Source organism: Typopeltis vanoorti, chromosome 16 (genome assembly GCF_054136105.1).
Source record: "Typopeltis vanoorti isolate ZY-2024b chromosome 16, IOZ_Tvanoo_1.0, whole genome shotgun sequence".
Lineage (NCBI taxonomy): Eukaryota > Metazoa > Arthropoda > Arachnida > Uropygi > Thelyphonidae > Typopeltis > Typopeltis vanoorti.
Window position 1 is genome coordinate 34,235,872 of NC_143564.1, and position 16,752 is coordinate 34,252,623.

The 16,752-nt window shown below is 34.6% G+C and overlaps 1 protein-coding gene across 2 annotated transcripts in view; it reads right to left on the bottom strand.

Moving 5' to 3' along the window:
• Positions 1–1,283: 1,283 nt before the first annotated feature.
• The window catches only part of Dsp1 (Dorsal switch protein 1), a 58,046-nt gene continuing 42,577 nt past the window's right edge, over positions 1,284–16,752 (bottom strand). For both annotated transcript variants that reach the window (XM_090405957.1, XM_090405958.1), the window contains exons 2-5: positions 15,845–16,031; positions 7,249–7,403; positions 5,880–6,054; positions 1,284–2,636 (exon numbers count right to left, since the gene is read on the bottom strand). In XM_090405957.1, coding sequence (XP_090262083.1) covers positions 2,460–2,636; positions 5,880–6,054; positions 7,249–7,403; positions 15,845–15,991 — 654 coding nt within the window. In that variant the 5' untranslated portion in view covers positions 15,992–16,031 and the 3' untranslated portion in view covers positions 1,284–2,459. The remainder of the gene's footprint in view (positions 2,637–5,879; positions 6,055–7,248; positions 7,404–15,844; positions 16,032–16,752) is intronic.

The following is a 16,752-nucleotide window of genomic DNA, read 5'->3' on the forward strand; positions in this document are numbered from 1 at the left end:
ATCATTTTATGTTTTGTAGCTGATTATAAAAATCAATATTATCCTGTTCTCTTCCTTCTTCTGGGGCATATAAACTAATTATTGTTAAATAGCCTCTATTATTCTTTCATTCCATAATTTATGTTTTAACTGTTTTGAATCCAAATCATGACTCCTGCTTGTGCTCTTTGGTCTCTGAACTCCACTATATATATCACATTAAAATTTTCCTCATAGGTCCTTTCTTTTTTTGTTTCAGTGATTACTGCTATTTAAATTTTTTTTTTCATTTAATAGTTGGTCTAATTCTATTTCTTTATATGCTATTCCTCTTACATTCCAGTTTGCTATGTGTATTAGATTTTGTCGTTTCCATTTTTGTTTTACCTTTTCCATAGACTCAATCCAATTATCTTTTTCTGTCAATTTACAAGTAGAATTAAAATTCTAAGTTATTAGGACTAAATGAACTGCCTAAAACTGAGATATATCTTTTATAGTTATAAATTTTCACAATTGAATAAAAAATGAATTTTCTCCTTTACCCCACCCCCCACAAACTAGGGTTTATAAAAGTACAGTATGCACTATTTTTAACAAAAAAATTACTGCCTCCCCAGCCAAGAGTTGCCAAAGCTAGCCTAATTTTTTCTCAGAAGAAAAGGCTTGTTCATTTGCTTCCCTGACTTTGAAGGAATATCAATCACTACCATAAAATTTAGAACAGTACATATGAAGTCTGAAACCTGTCTGTGGCAAGAGCAAAATTAACTATTTTCATCCTTATGACTACACACATGACCATAAATGAGAGAATAATCTTATTTAATATATAAAGCTTACGTCTTATGCTGAATGGAGAGGATAATGCCTCTCCATCCAGCAAGAGGCACGTGTAGTGCACATGCCTCTCGCTGGATGGCAAGAATTTCTAGATACACTAATACTTAATAGTAAAATAAACAATTAAAAGTGAATTATAAAATTGAGCCAACTCTCAATCATTCTTAGGAATAGCTTGTTATAGTGGAAGACAATTTTTAGGAAGCATTTATATTAATGTGTATAATCAAGTAGTCCAAGAGGCATACCCCAAATGATTGTATGAGTCAAGAACTCTTCAACCACTTTCACATATAATTCTGTAACAGGATATTTCAGAATAATGATAGTATATTATAAATATAAGTTGGAATAAACAATATTTGATAAATTTCAAGCATCAGTGACTTGTGCTTGAAAAATAAATTAAGCTGGGATTTGTTGGCATGTATTGGTGAAAATACTAAAGGAGCCTAAAGAAATAGGTGTTAAATGTTTATTTCAATTCTGAAAAATACAAAAGTTATGATAGAGCACACCTTAAAACAACACTGTTTTTACTAAACAGCTTTTAAAACTTTACAGTAATGGAAATAAAAATTAACACAGGACCTACTGTCTGAAATCTCAATGAAGAAAATGAGCTACAATTAGTATTCTTATACCCAGTTCTATAATGTAAAAGTCTTGGCAGACAATTTTACCTGGAGTGGACAGACAAATCACAGTATCAGGAAACAATGCATAAGTGCAGCAAGTATACAGTCTCTTATCGATTACATGTCCTAGGTAGAATACCTGTACATGTAATAATACTACCAAATACCATTTGATGGTTGCACAGCAGTATCAAACAAGGTATTTAACTCTCCATCCCCCCACCCCCCTTAATAGCATAGAAGCTTTACACAAGTGCAGACACCAGGATGAAGACATGAATTACAGCTCCAACTACAAAGGCAATGAACAAAATGAGCAAGATGATTTTATGCAAGCTTTATAAAGTTCTCTTCTCTGAAACATACAGTGATCTATGTCCATAAAAGGCTGTACACCTTGTTATGTAATACAATACACACAATATTCAACAGACTGTACATCTTCCCTGAATAACATACATCACCTTCTCTAATGGCACATTACCCTAATTTTTGTAGAATATTGTACAATTAACTTTAAGCATAACATCAACATTACTGAAATACCTTTAGCCCACTTCTGATTAAATATAAAGTGTAATCAAAATAATAAGTGAACACAAAATCGTAAAATCCCCCAGAACAAAGTGCCACTAGCAAGGAGGTGATGATTTAAAAAGTGACATGTCTAAGTCTTTGAAGACCTAAAACACAAAGAGGCAACAATACTGACACCACTGCATGTTGCAGAAAAGTTGATACTGTCAAATATCGCACGTGACTAACACGTGTATTGCTACAATGCACATATGTCTAAGTACAAATAAACAGTATGTGATGAAAACCAATGAATGGATGAATTAATGAATGGATGGATGAGTGATTGAATGAACAATGACATGATGCACAGATAACATCCTACTCCAATAACCCCTACATGAAGAACTATAAACAGGGTTCTAAGACAGCAGGTAATTTAGAACGATTCCCTGTGTTTACAAACAGGTGAGCTGTTAACCATTACTCATCATCATCTTCTTCTTCCTCTTCCTCTTCATTATCCTCATTTTCCTCAACTTCTTCCTCCTCCTCCTCCTCTCCAGATTCTTCGTCTTCGGATTCATCCTTTTTCTTGGCTCCTCCAGCTTTAGATGGTGATGGTCCCTTAGCCTTTTTACCTTTATATGCCTTTACTTCCTATAACAAAATTTAATAGAAATATCGGTATAGTTTTACCATGTATAATACATAAACCTAAATATTTCAACATCCACTAACATACAATCAAACTGAAAAAGTCTCACAGCAGACATTTTTATAAAGGTAATATTTTACAGAAATCACATCATGACACGAAATTAAATTTCTGGTTTCTTTCCCATTTTAGTTCCAACAAGCATCTTCAAATTGCACTCAATTATTATAATCAGCATTTCCCAAACTTTTAGTCGCAAAACACTTACTCTTGTTGCTATTTGGAAGAAAAATTTAAAATTTAAGCCAAACTGAAATAAATGGGATTGGTGTTTGTGTCTTTGAATCACAAGTTCATTTAATATTATGCATGATGGAAAGCTTATAAAAATCATGACATGTTCCATCTCACAGAACACAGATTGGGAAATATTGTTGCATATAATGGTCATTTGTTTCCATGACTTGCAAGGTCTTATTAAAACTCATGCACTGATAAATCCAAACTAAAAACAATATACTACCACCCAGAAGCAGTCAAAGTTTTTAACTGCTCAATATTTTGTTATTTATTGCATAATATTTAACTATGCTCTGTGCAGAATTCAAGGGATGAAAAACCATATACTTAAAAAAAAAAAAAAAATACATGGAGAATTCTAAAAACAAAGATTAGCCACAGTACAGCCAAATGCAGTGAAATTACCCATGCCATAGGTCACAAAAGGAGAACAAGGACATGAAACTGAAGTGCAACTCCTATTGGGGTTTCACTTTACTGAAACAAGGGGCTAAATTAAATACAATGTTGTTTCCATCTGGCCTTTCAGTATATTCTATATTGGTCTCTCTGCACAATTCTTCTGAAAACAATGAAGTGGTCATAGTCCATCCAGGGTGACTGGAAAAGAGCTTGATTGCACCGATTTACACACACAAAAATTCTTATGTTGCTCCCACCCATAAGTTATTTGCAAACCTATAGTATATTTGGTATCATGGATGAGATATGGGTCATTTTTCTATTTTTTATCAATTATATATATTTGCATTTTAATCTATTTTTACATAACTCTGCTCTAGAGACCAAACATGGAACTTTTCATGACACTTCAGGTCTCCAATAAGCAGGGCAGTGGTCTTCACCGAGTCACGAAATCTGCTGTGGGCATGAATGTTTGTGATTGTCTTTAGGTGGAAGGTGTATTTTGTGACTTGGTGAAGACCACTGCCCTGCTTATTGGAGACCTGAAGTGTCATGAAAAGTTCCACACAGCCTATTTGGAGAGCAGATATGCTAACCACTTGCCCAACCAGACTGGCAAGTGAGCAAGCATTTGAAAAATGATTTAGATTAAAAAAATCTAGATGCTATTGGCAATGATTTAAATGCTAATTACCCATACAGAATAAGGTATTATATAATCAATAGTAAGAGGAATGCCCATTGACAGCCTCATAAGAAATAGTATTTTGTCACCTGAAGGAAGGCACTGTTGGACAATTTTTTTTTTTAGCCAGAGTAACAGTGCAAACTTACTATGGAAAATATCCAAACAGGAAGCTCTTAAGAGATTAACTAATCACTGGTTTATAAAACAAACAAATTTTGAAAAGGTATATGATAATATTAAGAAAAAAATACGACACGGATGGATGCATTTATAGAACAGTTGATTATATATACAATAATGTAAGCCCTCCAACAACTTAACAGTAATTTTATTTTTGTTCATGTTAGATCTCCGATTGCATTTTAAATGCAATGTTGTATAAAATCTGGAAAACAGATATACAAGTTAACCCAGAACAACACAATAAAGTAATATCTGCCAGAATGGCTAGGCTGGTGATTAACTATTATGAAAGTTTTAAGAGAAACAAAAGAAATCCTTATCTCTGCCCCCTTTCCATACTTTGTCATATTCCACTGCATTTCAAAATAAACACTATCAACTGTCCTGTTTAAAAAAAAAATAGGACAGTTTTAGACAACCTACCTAAAAATGTTATTTATTAAAACTTATTAACTGAACGATTCAAAAGAGAAAGCCATAAGTTTTCTTCTTAAGAGTAATTGAAAGAATTATATAAAAATCAAACAATTTGTCTGAGACTAATAAGTTTTATGCTCAGCTAGTCCTCCCCCGCACACAATACTCTTTCCATAAATCTGTCTAGAGTGAGTTCATGAATTGTACATTACACAGAGCAAGTTTGGCTAACAGACTGTTCAATCATCTTCCAACAGCAAATGATGTTGGCAGAGTTATTCACGAACAAGAAATACACTTAAACGGCTACCATTATTTCTAAAGCCACTTGCTTTAAACTGGATGGAGGACACGTAGACTTTTCAGGAAAGTGTTGTCTTGTTGGTGGCCTCATAAGTCTTGGAATACAGAGAATGTAAATAATCAGAAAACAGTATCCAAGCTTGACATGCGACAGGAAACTGATGACCAATGCAAGAAGCAATGAAGGATTGTAATTTCAACAGGTATCACTGTATAGCATATCTGAATGGACTGTTGTACCTGTACCAAATGAAACAACAGTAGAGAACTCTGTGTATACGACACATGTCAAACATGCCAGGTGTCATTCATGAACAAACGACTGTTTTATGGAGGTATCTAGAGTACTTTTTGTTAGTAATTCACTATGTAAAATAAAAACTGGAAATTGAGTCATTCATATTAATTAATAGGTGGTAGGGTTTATCCTGCTAGAAACTTAAGCATAACAAAGTACGCAAGTCAGCAAGACCACTAGCACTATGTGGATAGCATTAACCACATTTAGAGCATTAATTAGGTTTCAAAGAATCAGAGTTCCTTGATTATGAAAGGCAACTGAGCCTAACATGCAATCCAAAAATGGGAATGAACTGAATAGGCATTGATTACATCAATGGCAGATCAACTTCATGCAAAATTCAGAGAAAAAATCATGGACATCTTATGGTGTAGCTTTCTTTTTGAATGCTACCTCAAATACAATTCAAAGTATTGAGGAATCAAAATCACACCAAGAGTTCACTCAAAACATTAGCCAGTCATCCTCTTGGATTCCTCATATCACATTTATAAACTTAACATTCACAACCTGAACTTTCTGATAATATATTTCTGTATTGAACATTTTTATAATTCAACCAAGGTTTCAGCTTATGAGGTTAATATATATATAAGTAGCCAAAATGCATACTAATATAATCAATAAGAAAAATAGCTAAAAATTTACCTTTTCATATCGTGCTTTATCCTTAGCAGCCAATGCTTCATATTTTTGCTTTACATCATCTGATACTTCATTCCATCTTCTACCTAATTCTTTTGCAACATCTCCTACAGTAGCATCCTGCATTGTTTCTTTTACTTTAGGTCTCTCATCATTGCAAAACCAAAAGAAAGCAGATCTAGAATGAAAGCAAAATTAATATTTCACATACAAAACATTCAATGAAATCAACAGTGATAAGTGCCAAAGATTTATCAACAAATAAATACTACTGGAATATCATTAACTAACAGAAGAACAAGGCATTGGGTTTATCTAACCCAAATCGAGAGCAAAAAGTCAGAAAACCTACAATAAGAGGATTTACTCACGATGTACTGTAAAAATTGTACAGTCCGTGTCATGATCACGACACCTTAAAACATGAATCAGAACGTCTCACAGTTGTGCAATCTACTAAACCTCCATTATGTCGACAACCATCCAAAAATGAACTTCTTTTGCAATATGCCAAATGATGCTCCTCATTAATTTACATTATGAATTAAAAACAAAGTTGATATTTTTTAAAATAAATTATAAGTAAATCCTGTAACTGTAGCTGCTAAGATCCCCCACAAAACTATAATTTCATCAATCCCATTAATTGTAATTTACATTAAGGCAAGATAACTGGTAATGATTGAGTAAGTAATCAGCTTCACATAAAATTAATTTTGTGTGACATAATTTACCATATCCATACAGTCTGTCAAATGCATTTCCCAGCCAGTCTTCCTGTATTGCAGGATGAAAAATGGTGCCACTTGCATATGCAACTAATGCACCTCAGCTGTAAAGCTCTTGCAATGTATGATGGAGATGCAAAGTTCTCAGCAACACTTCATATTAGTGACAATTGTCAAAAAAACATTTTTATACAAAATAATTGAATTTGTTCAAAAACTATTTTTCAGCTCAATTTTAGCTTAGGACAAACCTTAACATTTACATTACAGTAGTTGAAGACCCACACACCTTTTACATATGATAATGCAATAAACTGTTCAGCATAAGTTATGCCATCAACTCCCACTACAGCAGCCCTATGGGGACTAGAGAGAATGTTTATAAGGGTGTTGATACCATACAGACTACAGTCCAAGTCATGGGAAAAAGAAACTGAGAGCTAAAAATACTAGTACAGAGTGGTCCATAAGAGGTTTAATTTAAAAACATTTAATAAAATACAGAACCTGGAGATTTTTTTTTTAATTTGTCATGAAAAACCACTTTTACCCCACCCCCTTGTGACTTATGGGTCACTCTGCATTTGCTATAGAGTACTGTAATAAAATAAAATATTTCCACATCACTTCAAGAATCAACTTACAATGCTCTCTTTGGTGCATTAGGATCCTTGCTGCGCTTTCGCTTCTTACCCTTTTCACCCTTGGCAGGTTTGTAGTTTGCCATTTCAGACTCGTACCTTTTTTTGTCCTTTTCTGCCATCTGATGAAAGCGTTGCTTTTCCTTGTCAGACATAGTCTATAAGAAATGAAATGTGGAAATCAAATGAGATGCAAGTTGGTGAAAGGTTAATTATAATATATTAAGCTTAATAATAAACAATCCATTATTCATAACTTCCAAGTCCGTTTTGCTCAATACTACTTCTCACTCCTGATACTATATAAATTTCAAATCCATCCAAGCTTAAGATAGTGTTTATAGATTTGGAGCTGTGAACCAAAATGCTACCCAGATGCTATTTGGGTTACTGTCAAGAGTAGGAGGTATGGCCGAAAAAAAGTGATCGTGAAGGACATTTCTAGTGTGAAATGTCATGGATTTTATATCTTGAATTTCTCTACGTTAAAATCACTACTGGCATATAACAAACTAAGAATCTGAAACCTCTGGTCTGTGATTTAATGACAATGAATCCCAATCATCTAATCAATGAAGTGGTTGCCAAGAGGCCCACCAGTTTGCATGGATAACATCAAGTAAGATAAATCATGATTGTCCTAAACCAAAGTTTTTTTTGAAGAGATTCTATGCCAGCTTAATAGAGATATGCTTACTTTCATGACTGATTCAATTACACTTTTTTTTATGGGAGTTCTGCAATTTTGTGAAGGTCCCTTGATACCATTACACAAAACTTAATTGAAGCAGAAAGAGAATGAAAATTCTAATGCTTAAGCATGCTCTAGAATTAATGCATAGCAGACAATTCTCTGTCAAAATATATTGGTAATTGACATGAAAGATGACATGTTGCTTAATCTTCCACCAAGTTTTGTAAAAGAAAATTATTTTTAAAGCATTTTTGAAGGTGATAAGTAGTTTCACAAAATGAGGAAAGTGACCCAAGGTTGTCAATATTTTTTTTCTCACGAAATTTGTTTCAAAGTAGATTTCTAAATGCATGCTTTGAAGAAGCAAATAAGGGCAAACTGTGTAGCTCCTCCAAAAATTCTCTTCCACACCTTGCCCACCCAAGGTTTTACAAATTTCATTGTACCTGTAACCTACTTACATAGGGGAAACAGGATGCACCACCCCAATTAGAAAAGATGAACACAAATACCTCCACTATGGTAAAACAGGCCTATCAGACCACGCACTCCAAACATGCCACAGAACTGACTGGAAAGGCACTAAGTTCCTACACCACACTCAAGCCTGGTTTGAAAGAAAATTCATGTTGAGAAAAAGGAAGTGATTACCATTTAGTTTTGAGCAAGAAATTCTGAAACATCATCCAAATCTGAACAAAAATGATGGATTAATTATTCCAAGAATGTGGAGGACTCTTCAACCCATATAACAACCAAAGCAACCAGACAGAAGAAAATCTCAATATGAAAGGACTTAAATTGTTTAATTAGTTCTGTTCCCTCCCTCTCCTCACCAGAGGTCAGACTAGAATAAATAATCAACAAACAAACATTTAGATTCAGTTTACTTTTGTATAGTGCAGCATCATGTTGTAGCTTGTATCTTGTATATATGTACAAGATAACCTCAATATAGAGATCGAAACATTAATTGTTATTTGCTTAATGTTAAGTAATTATTCTAACACTTGTGTTGTTTCCATAAATTCTTCACTATGGCTACGCAATATGAATTATGTCCTCTCCATCTGACTAAATACCACATTTCAGCACTGAAAAAGAAAACTTTGCCGTTCTTTGACACAGTGGTCATCCTAACCACTGAACAGATCCTTATCACTTCACATCCCAGGAGTATGGTGTTATCAAAACCTTCAGCAAATCTTGTAGAAACAGTTGTGCAAATATAAATCAGAGGCTATTTCTAAAATCTGTCACAGGATTATATTTGTGAAATCTGAATAAATTTGGCTTCACTTCAATAATCTGGGAGATGTTGAGAAAAAGTGATTACCATTTAGTTTTGAGCAAGATAAAACTGAATACTGTTTTGTGTACAAAAAAATCAAATTGTAGGTTCAAATACATGAATATTATTCAAGAAGAAAAATGAGTTTCAAAACAAGAACCAAACCTTGGAGACTCAGTGGCAGACGCTGAAGATTGAATCAGCCAGAAAAGTAGTGGCGAAAGGATTTGTCAAGATAGAAAAATTAGAAATCCATTGCAGCCAAAAACAACAAAGCACATCAAAAGTTCCTGGCAAGTCAGTCAGCATATGCTATGAAAGAATAAAAAAAAAAGTAAGAAAGCAAAGCAGTCTATAAAACTAGCTGAACAAAATTCATGGAAGACTTTGATAAGAACATAGAAAATATCAGGAAGGTGGCAAAATATTCTGGCAGTTATTGAAAAAGCTTAGAAATGGATATAAGTATACTGTAAAAAGGAATCTAAGAGGATAAAGGTAACACGAAGACTAAAAGATATTTTAGATGACTGAAATAATTACTTTGAATGACTGCTAAATGAAATGAGTAAATCAGGAGTACATAAATACTTAAGGTACTTATGTACTCCTGAAAAAAGCCATAAAAAATCTGAAATACAGAAAGGAGATTACATTTGACCAGAAATGCTCAAATGTGGTGGTATAGTTTGAGAGTGTCTGCATTGCATGATTCAGAAGGCTAGTCAGAGGATTGAATTCTAGAACAGTGGAAAATATCGCAAGTACTCATTTGTTAAAAAATAAATAAATAAAAACTGAATGTGAGAATTATAGAGTAATTTTCCTTGCATAAAATTCTTGGTAAGATTTTATGCAAGGATACTTGAGAAAAGGCCAAAAAAAAATTGTGAAAGGGAACCTTGAAGAACAAGCAGAGTTCTGGCCAATCATAGTTGGAAATCATGCAAGTTTTGTAAATCTAGAAAAGACAATCAATCTAAAGGCTACAATTATATGGTATAAATGGGACATTGTATTGAGTAATAAATAATCTATTAGAATTAGAACTGCTGGAGGTATACAGGAAGATGGTTTGATGTTAAATTGGGCCTTAGAAAATCTACAACATGAGATTACATCTAGACATAGATGCTAATCTTAAATGATATACGCTGCAATCCTTCTCTAAATTGAACAAGCGGCTTAACAGTAATCAGTGGTGTGTGTAAAGAGAAGAGATTTGTGGGATCCATAAACTTTACTGTAGCATTAAACTTGATATTAGAATCAGAGATATGAAATTTGGATCTGCAGATGATATACTCCAAAACAAAAATCCAGTAGTGTCAGATTCTTTAACTGGTGGTTGTGACAAATTTGGTATGAAAACCATCAGCAAAAAGACCAAACTATTAAAAATTGGTAGAGAGAAAATGAAGAACCTATAAAACGAAGAAAACATTTCATCTACCTAAATGCAAATTTTAATGAAGATTGCAAGCTCATTAGCTGAGTGGACCAGTCTTGTGGTCTGAGAAATCCCGTTATCAGTTGTACCAAGCTGACAGGAGTGTGGAGGTGAGCCGTTAACAGCATAAGCCGATGCCCCGTCATCTCAGTTAAAGGTGGTAGCAGCTCTGATGGTTTGGGGGCGGGGGGGGGGGGGGCTTCTCATGTGATAAATAGCGTCTGGAGGTGTCCTTAAATGGTAAAAGCTACCAGAATGTGTGCTGGTTGATCACTTTAATGGCCTTTGCACATCCTGAAGCCAATGGTCTGTTTCAGCAGGACACTGCTTGTCACCAGGGCCACCACCCAGTCATGCACCAGGAAACACTCATCTGAGTTTGAGACTATCCAGTAGCCCCCATCTTGAAGTACAAAACCTTTCTACTAAAAAAAAAACATGATATATCAACATATTGAATGCCATTTTGACAGCTGCAATCGCAGTCAGCCATCGAAATTCTCACAGTAGCTCAGTCTTGCCTTGTTTTCCTCTTTCATATCTACTAATATACTATACTCATTTCCTTTCATGATATTTCTTCCCAACCAATAAATCATGTCTTCCTGTATTCTGCCTACTTGCATATCTAAGGCTACTCAAGTATCTTTGTTTATGGAAATGCTTTTGCTCGTTACAGCATTTTTCATTCCATGTGGAATTTTCAGAAGCAGTAGTAATAATAGCTTTGCAGTCATTTGGTGTGTGAAGCACAAACATGATTAGGAATTTTAGATATTTAGTGGGATACAGGCTAGAAATACATAAGACAGATGAATCCAAAATGGTCAGTGTGAATTACTATGTGAATTTAGGGTCGCAATCCTTGGTGCAATTAAATGTACACATGTACTTGACAATGCACAGTGAGCATGTGTTATTCCTGTATTAGATCTTGGGGGCGGTTGATTTCCTGGGAGGTACCCCAATGGGTGTACAAAGCAATATGACAATAATAAGATTGAAATAAAATTAATCTGACAAAATGCACTATATACTTTATTTAATGTCCTTTAAGCAATGTATATTGTTAATATCAGTTCTGCCACTCCAAAAAAAAAAAAAAAAACTAGTTAGAAATACAGTCCAACAATACCTTATAAAAAGGTTCTCTGAAAATGCTAGATTTTATTATTCTTGAAATATATACATTGCAAGAATAATGCAAGCCAAATTGCTGGTTGAAAATATTTTGTATCTGTAATGCCACAATTTTGCATCATGCTTTCCTTTGAAAAGGTTAAACACAGGATGAAATAATACCTTTAGTAAAATCATTTGCATCATGAAATTATTATTATGAGACCTACAGGGAGTCAGGGATTCATTGAGGGAGGTCACATACTTGTTCTTGAATTCATTTACACTTCTTGTACACACAACACCATGCACCACTATCAGAGAAAAATCTGAATCTCACCCCATTCCTAGTGGCATTCATTCTCAGCTTCCAAGGATGCCCTCTGGTCCTTTCCCCACCCTCCATAAATTGAAAAATTCCATCAACTGAAATCCTGTATGACCCTTTCAGAAGTTTGTAAGTCTCAATCATATCACACCTCTTTCTCCTGTTTGCAGTCTACAAATTCTCAATTTGTCTTCATAATCAGTATTCCACAATTCTGATATCATTTTAACACTCTCCTTTGCACTCTCTCCAATACACCAGAATCACAACAGAAACCAGGATCTCAGATCTGCACATTAAGTGAAGTCTTATCAAGGCCTTGTAAAGAGGTGAAATGACATCCTTATCTTTACGAGTGAATCTTTGTTTCAGCATTGCAATTACTTTTGAATTGCATCTGCAATCCTTGCTACATGGGTGCTGAACTTCAACTTGCTATCTACTAACACTCCAAGATCCCTAGCATGACCAGTTTCTTCTAGCATAATCCCACCAATATAATACAACATTGGATATCTAATCATGCCAAAGTGAATGACTTTACTGACATTTTCCCATGCCCACAATTCCAGCCTATTCAAATCATTCTGCAAGTACTGCATATTAGCAGCATTCCTGATTACCTTATCTTTCCATCAGCAAATAGCTATAATATCAATATCATTTATGTACAGACTGAATAACAGCAGACCAAGGACTGATCATTGTTGTACACCACTGGTTACCTTAAATCTTGCATACCCATATACCACTTCTTGATGTCAGTCAGCATTCCTCTTATCCATGCAATATTTTATAATCCAAACCCATATTCTCCAATTTATGTAACAGTCTTCTATGCTGCATTCTGTCAAAAGCCTTAGCAAAATCCAAAAGTATTGTGTATCCATTCCTCTTGTCTAGTTTAATGATAATATTATAGAATGTTAGCAAGTTGCTAAAATATGACCTTCCCTTAATAAACCCATGTTGTTCATTACAAAGTAGATTCACTGTCAACCCATTTCTGAATGCAAGCGCAAAAATCTTAACCACCATTCCTGAGATACTGATTGGTCAATAGTTGGATACATCAGTCTTCACACTACCCTTGTGCAATGGGATTAGCATACATTCTTTCCATTCCTAGGACTGATCCTTGTGGTACACCACTAGTTACTGGAAATCTTGAAGACTCAAATCCCCCGTATACCACTTTTTAATATCTGTCAGTCAGCCATCCTCTTATCTACAAGGGGTGGGGGGGGGATATGATAAACAGATAGTTGGATACATCAGTCTTTGCACAACACTTTGTGCAATGGAATTATCATATTATTCTTTCCATTCCTGTGGAATCTTTCCTGTTCTGAGACTCATTAAACAGCCTAGTCAAAGGCTGTCAGTTCAGCTAAACACTTTGAGCACACGTGCTGATATCCCATCAGTTCCTATCGCTGAATTCTTATTCAGTTCGTGCAACAGCTCTACTACCTCGTACTCATACACCTGAGTTTCTTCATCCAGCGAAGAGGTAGCAGTGAGCTCAATGTCGCTTACACAAGGTTTATAGCTTTTAACAAAATGGGCACTCATTAGTTGAACCTCTTCTGCACCTGTAACCCTCATGTCACCTGCATTTAGAAGTTATTCTTTCATATTCATTCTTTCACTTGTAGTATATCGATAGAATTCTTGTGGGTTGTCTTTAGCATGCAAGGCCAGTTTCTTTTCATACTGTTGTTTGAAAAGAAACTGGCTTTGCTTTCACTACAACAGTGGACTATTCTAGACTGCTGCTTATAATTTTCATAACGGACATCATCTTTATGCACACAGTATTCCTTCCACATCATCTTTTTTTCGGAATCTCTTGCTTAATAGAGATTCCGAAAAAAGTATTTTTTTTTTTTTTGGAATCTTTGTTTTTTTCGGAATGGATGTTTGCGATGGTCTGTGGAAACACTAGTGGTAGTGGTCGGCAGTAGATGCCATTGGTGGATTGAGTGGCAGAGAGAGAGAGAGAGAGAGTTGTAGAGTAGGTGCCCTCCCTCGATTAGACTTGACTCCCTGGAGGTGTCGAATAATACCTTGGTTTATAGTTCAATATGCAATTTTTTTTTGAATGGAACATTCATAAACTCAGTCACTTCCCAAGTGAGTACCGCATGATCACTGTCACCAACCAGAGGCGTAAAAACAGTTACGTTTTTAACCGAAACACCCTCTGACACTATAATCAAATCTAACGTTTGGATCTCGAGTTCCTTCTGTCACATGCTGCTTGAGGAAGTTGTCCTGCAGCAGCTCAATAAATTCATTTTCATTACTCTCATGAGATTCTACTGCTACCTAACCAATATTTGGATAATTAAAGTCTCCCATTATGATTACTCTTTTTAAGCTCATCTTTTCTATTTGGTGGTGCATTTCTTCATCACTCCGAAATGATCCAAGAGGTCTCTAACAACATCCCACTATGTATTTGATCTTGTTAGGATTCCACTTCACACCAGATGGCTTCAAACTCACTTCCGCATGAAATACCGTTAGTAGTACTACAACCATAGGTCTCAACTCTAACTGGATTTGTCATCCGATATCATTAGCAGCACACCCTCTCCTCTCTTCTCTATCCTTCTTAAAAATAGTGTACCCATTACACTTTATACCAGTTAGTACGTCTGATTGTGTTAGCCAGGTCTCACTAATACCTACAATCTGAGATCCCAACATATAACTAAGGCAAGAAACTCTACCTCTATGTTTCTGATACTCCTAGCATTCATGTACAGACAATAATCTACATGCATGTTCTTTTCTATACTGTTGTCTGCATGACACAGTTGGACAACTTGCAGATTGTTCTCTAGTGCCTTATACATGTAGATATCTTTGCAACGACTCAAAGGACATGTCAAAAAGCTATCATACACCAAGGACAATGGCAGTTGTGCCTTCTGGTTACATGCACCTCTTGAGAAAATTTTGTCCACCTATGCTTGCTCACCCACATGGCAGTAATGCAACATCACCCAAAGATATAAAGTTGGCCTCCTGGCATCATTTTTCTCATTCAAATCCTGCATAAATGATTAAAGAAAATCATTTCCAATTTTTACTTTCACACAAAACAAACATCCAGCCAGAAAGCTGGCCAATCCAATTTCAGAAATCAGGGGACATACCAAGTGGGAGTTTACTTAACAGGCTTTTGTGCTAGGCCCAGTCAAAAGCCTTGGAGATACTCACCAAAATTAGCAGTGCAAGAATACAGGAGATTGTATCATTGCCCACAGAAAAAGCCTATCAGGATGTAATAATAGTAGAAGCATTTTACATAAAAAAAAATTATAGAAAAACTAAAATTAGTATTTTATATAAAGCAACATTAAGTAGAATCTAGGCCTGAAATTTGTAAGTGCCCATTTGGCAGCAGTGGTTTCAGATGAAATTTTAGTGATACATTTTCATTCACAACAAAATGCAATAAGCCCTACATTGTTTTTCTACTTTCTCAGTGAAGTCTCATTTTTGTATAAAAACAGGCTATTTACAGATTTGTTTAAACAGAATGAAATGAACATAATTCTGAAGAGGTGGGGGGGGGGGGGGGATCTAGCAAAGGTTCTAAATTTTCAATTTTTCCCTTTTCATGCACGCACACACAGCATCTTTAATCAGGAAACACTGCTTTGGATATATAACACATTTTAAGTATTTCAAAATTATTCATACCTTCCACCTTTCTGCACACTTCTTTGAAAATTCAGCAAATACCACATTCTGATTCGGATGTTTGTTCTTATGTTCCTCACGACATGTCTGGACAAAAAATGCATAAGCGGACATCCGTCCACGGGGTTTATTATCTCCTTTACCCATAATTCTCTACTTCTTGAGATCTTTTTATTCAAAATTTGTTCTATAAAAAAAGAAAATTTTGGTTAGTTATACCCTTTATAAGATACTTAGTAACTAGAATAGCCAATTACTTCTAAAATCATACAGGGGACATTTGACCCTATTCTCTCTCTCACACACACAAAAATGTAATCAATGCAGGTAAAGTTTAAAAACAGCAATGTAATTCTATTCTGAACAAGCAAAAAAAAAAAAAAAAAAAAAAGCACATATCACAAATTGAAGTAATAAAGTATTTATTAACGTAACAAAATTTTTAATCAAATGGCATAAATAAAATCGCTATTTGCATAGAAGTCAAATTTTCCTTTTTTTACTTAAAGTGATTGTGCAGAGAATTCCATATCCTTCAGCTAAAGAAAATTAATCCAAGTTTTTAAGATCAGTGGTGAACAGTAATAAGGACAAAAAAGTTGCATTCCGTAATAACATTTCTTGTATATTAACGCCATTTTCGATACAATTTAACCTAGATGTTTGAAGCATATGTAGTTATTTACGCTATTAAAATAATTTAAAATGAAATTAACAAATTTCATTAAATGCCATTAATTTAAAGTTCAAACCATTTTTGAAACTTAAAATTATAGAATGGTAATACTCAACCAATTTATCCATATAATCAATTATACGGATATCAATGATATCTTTCCAGATGCAGTATTTGAAAGTGTTCAGAGCTGATTTTCTGCAGTTCCTGAGAATTATCATATAGCCAACTT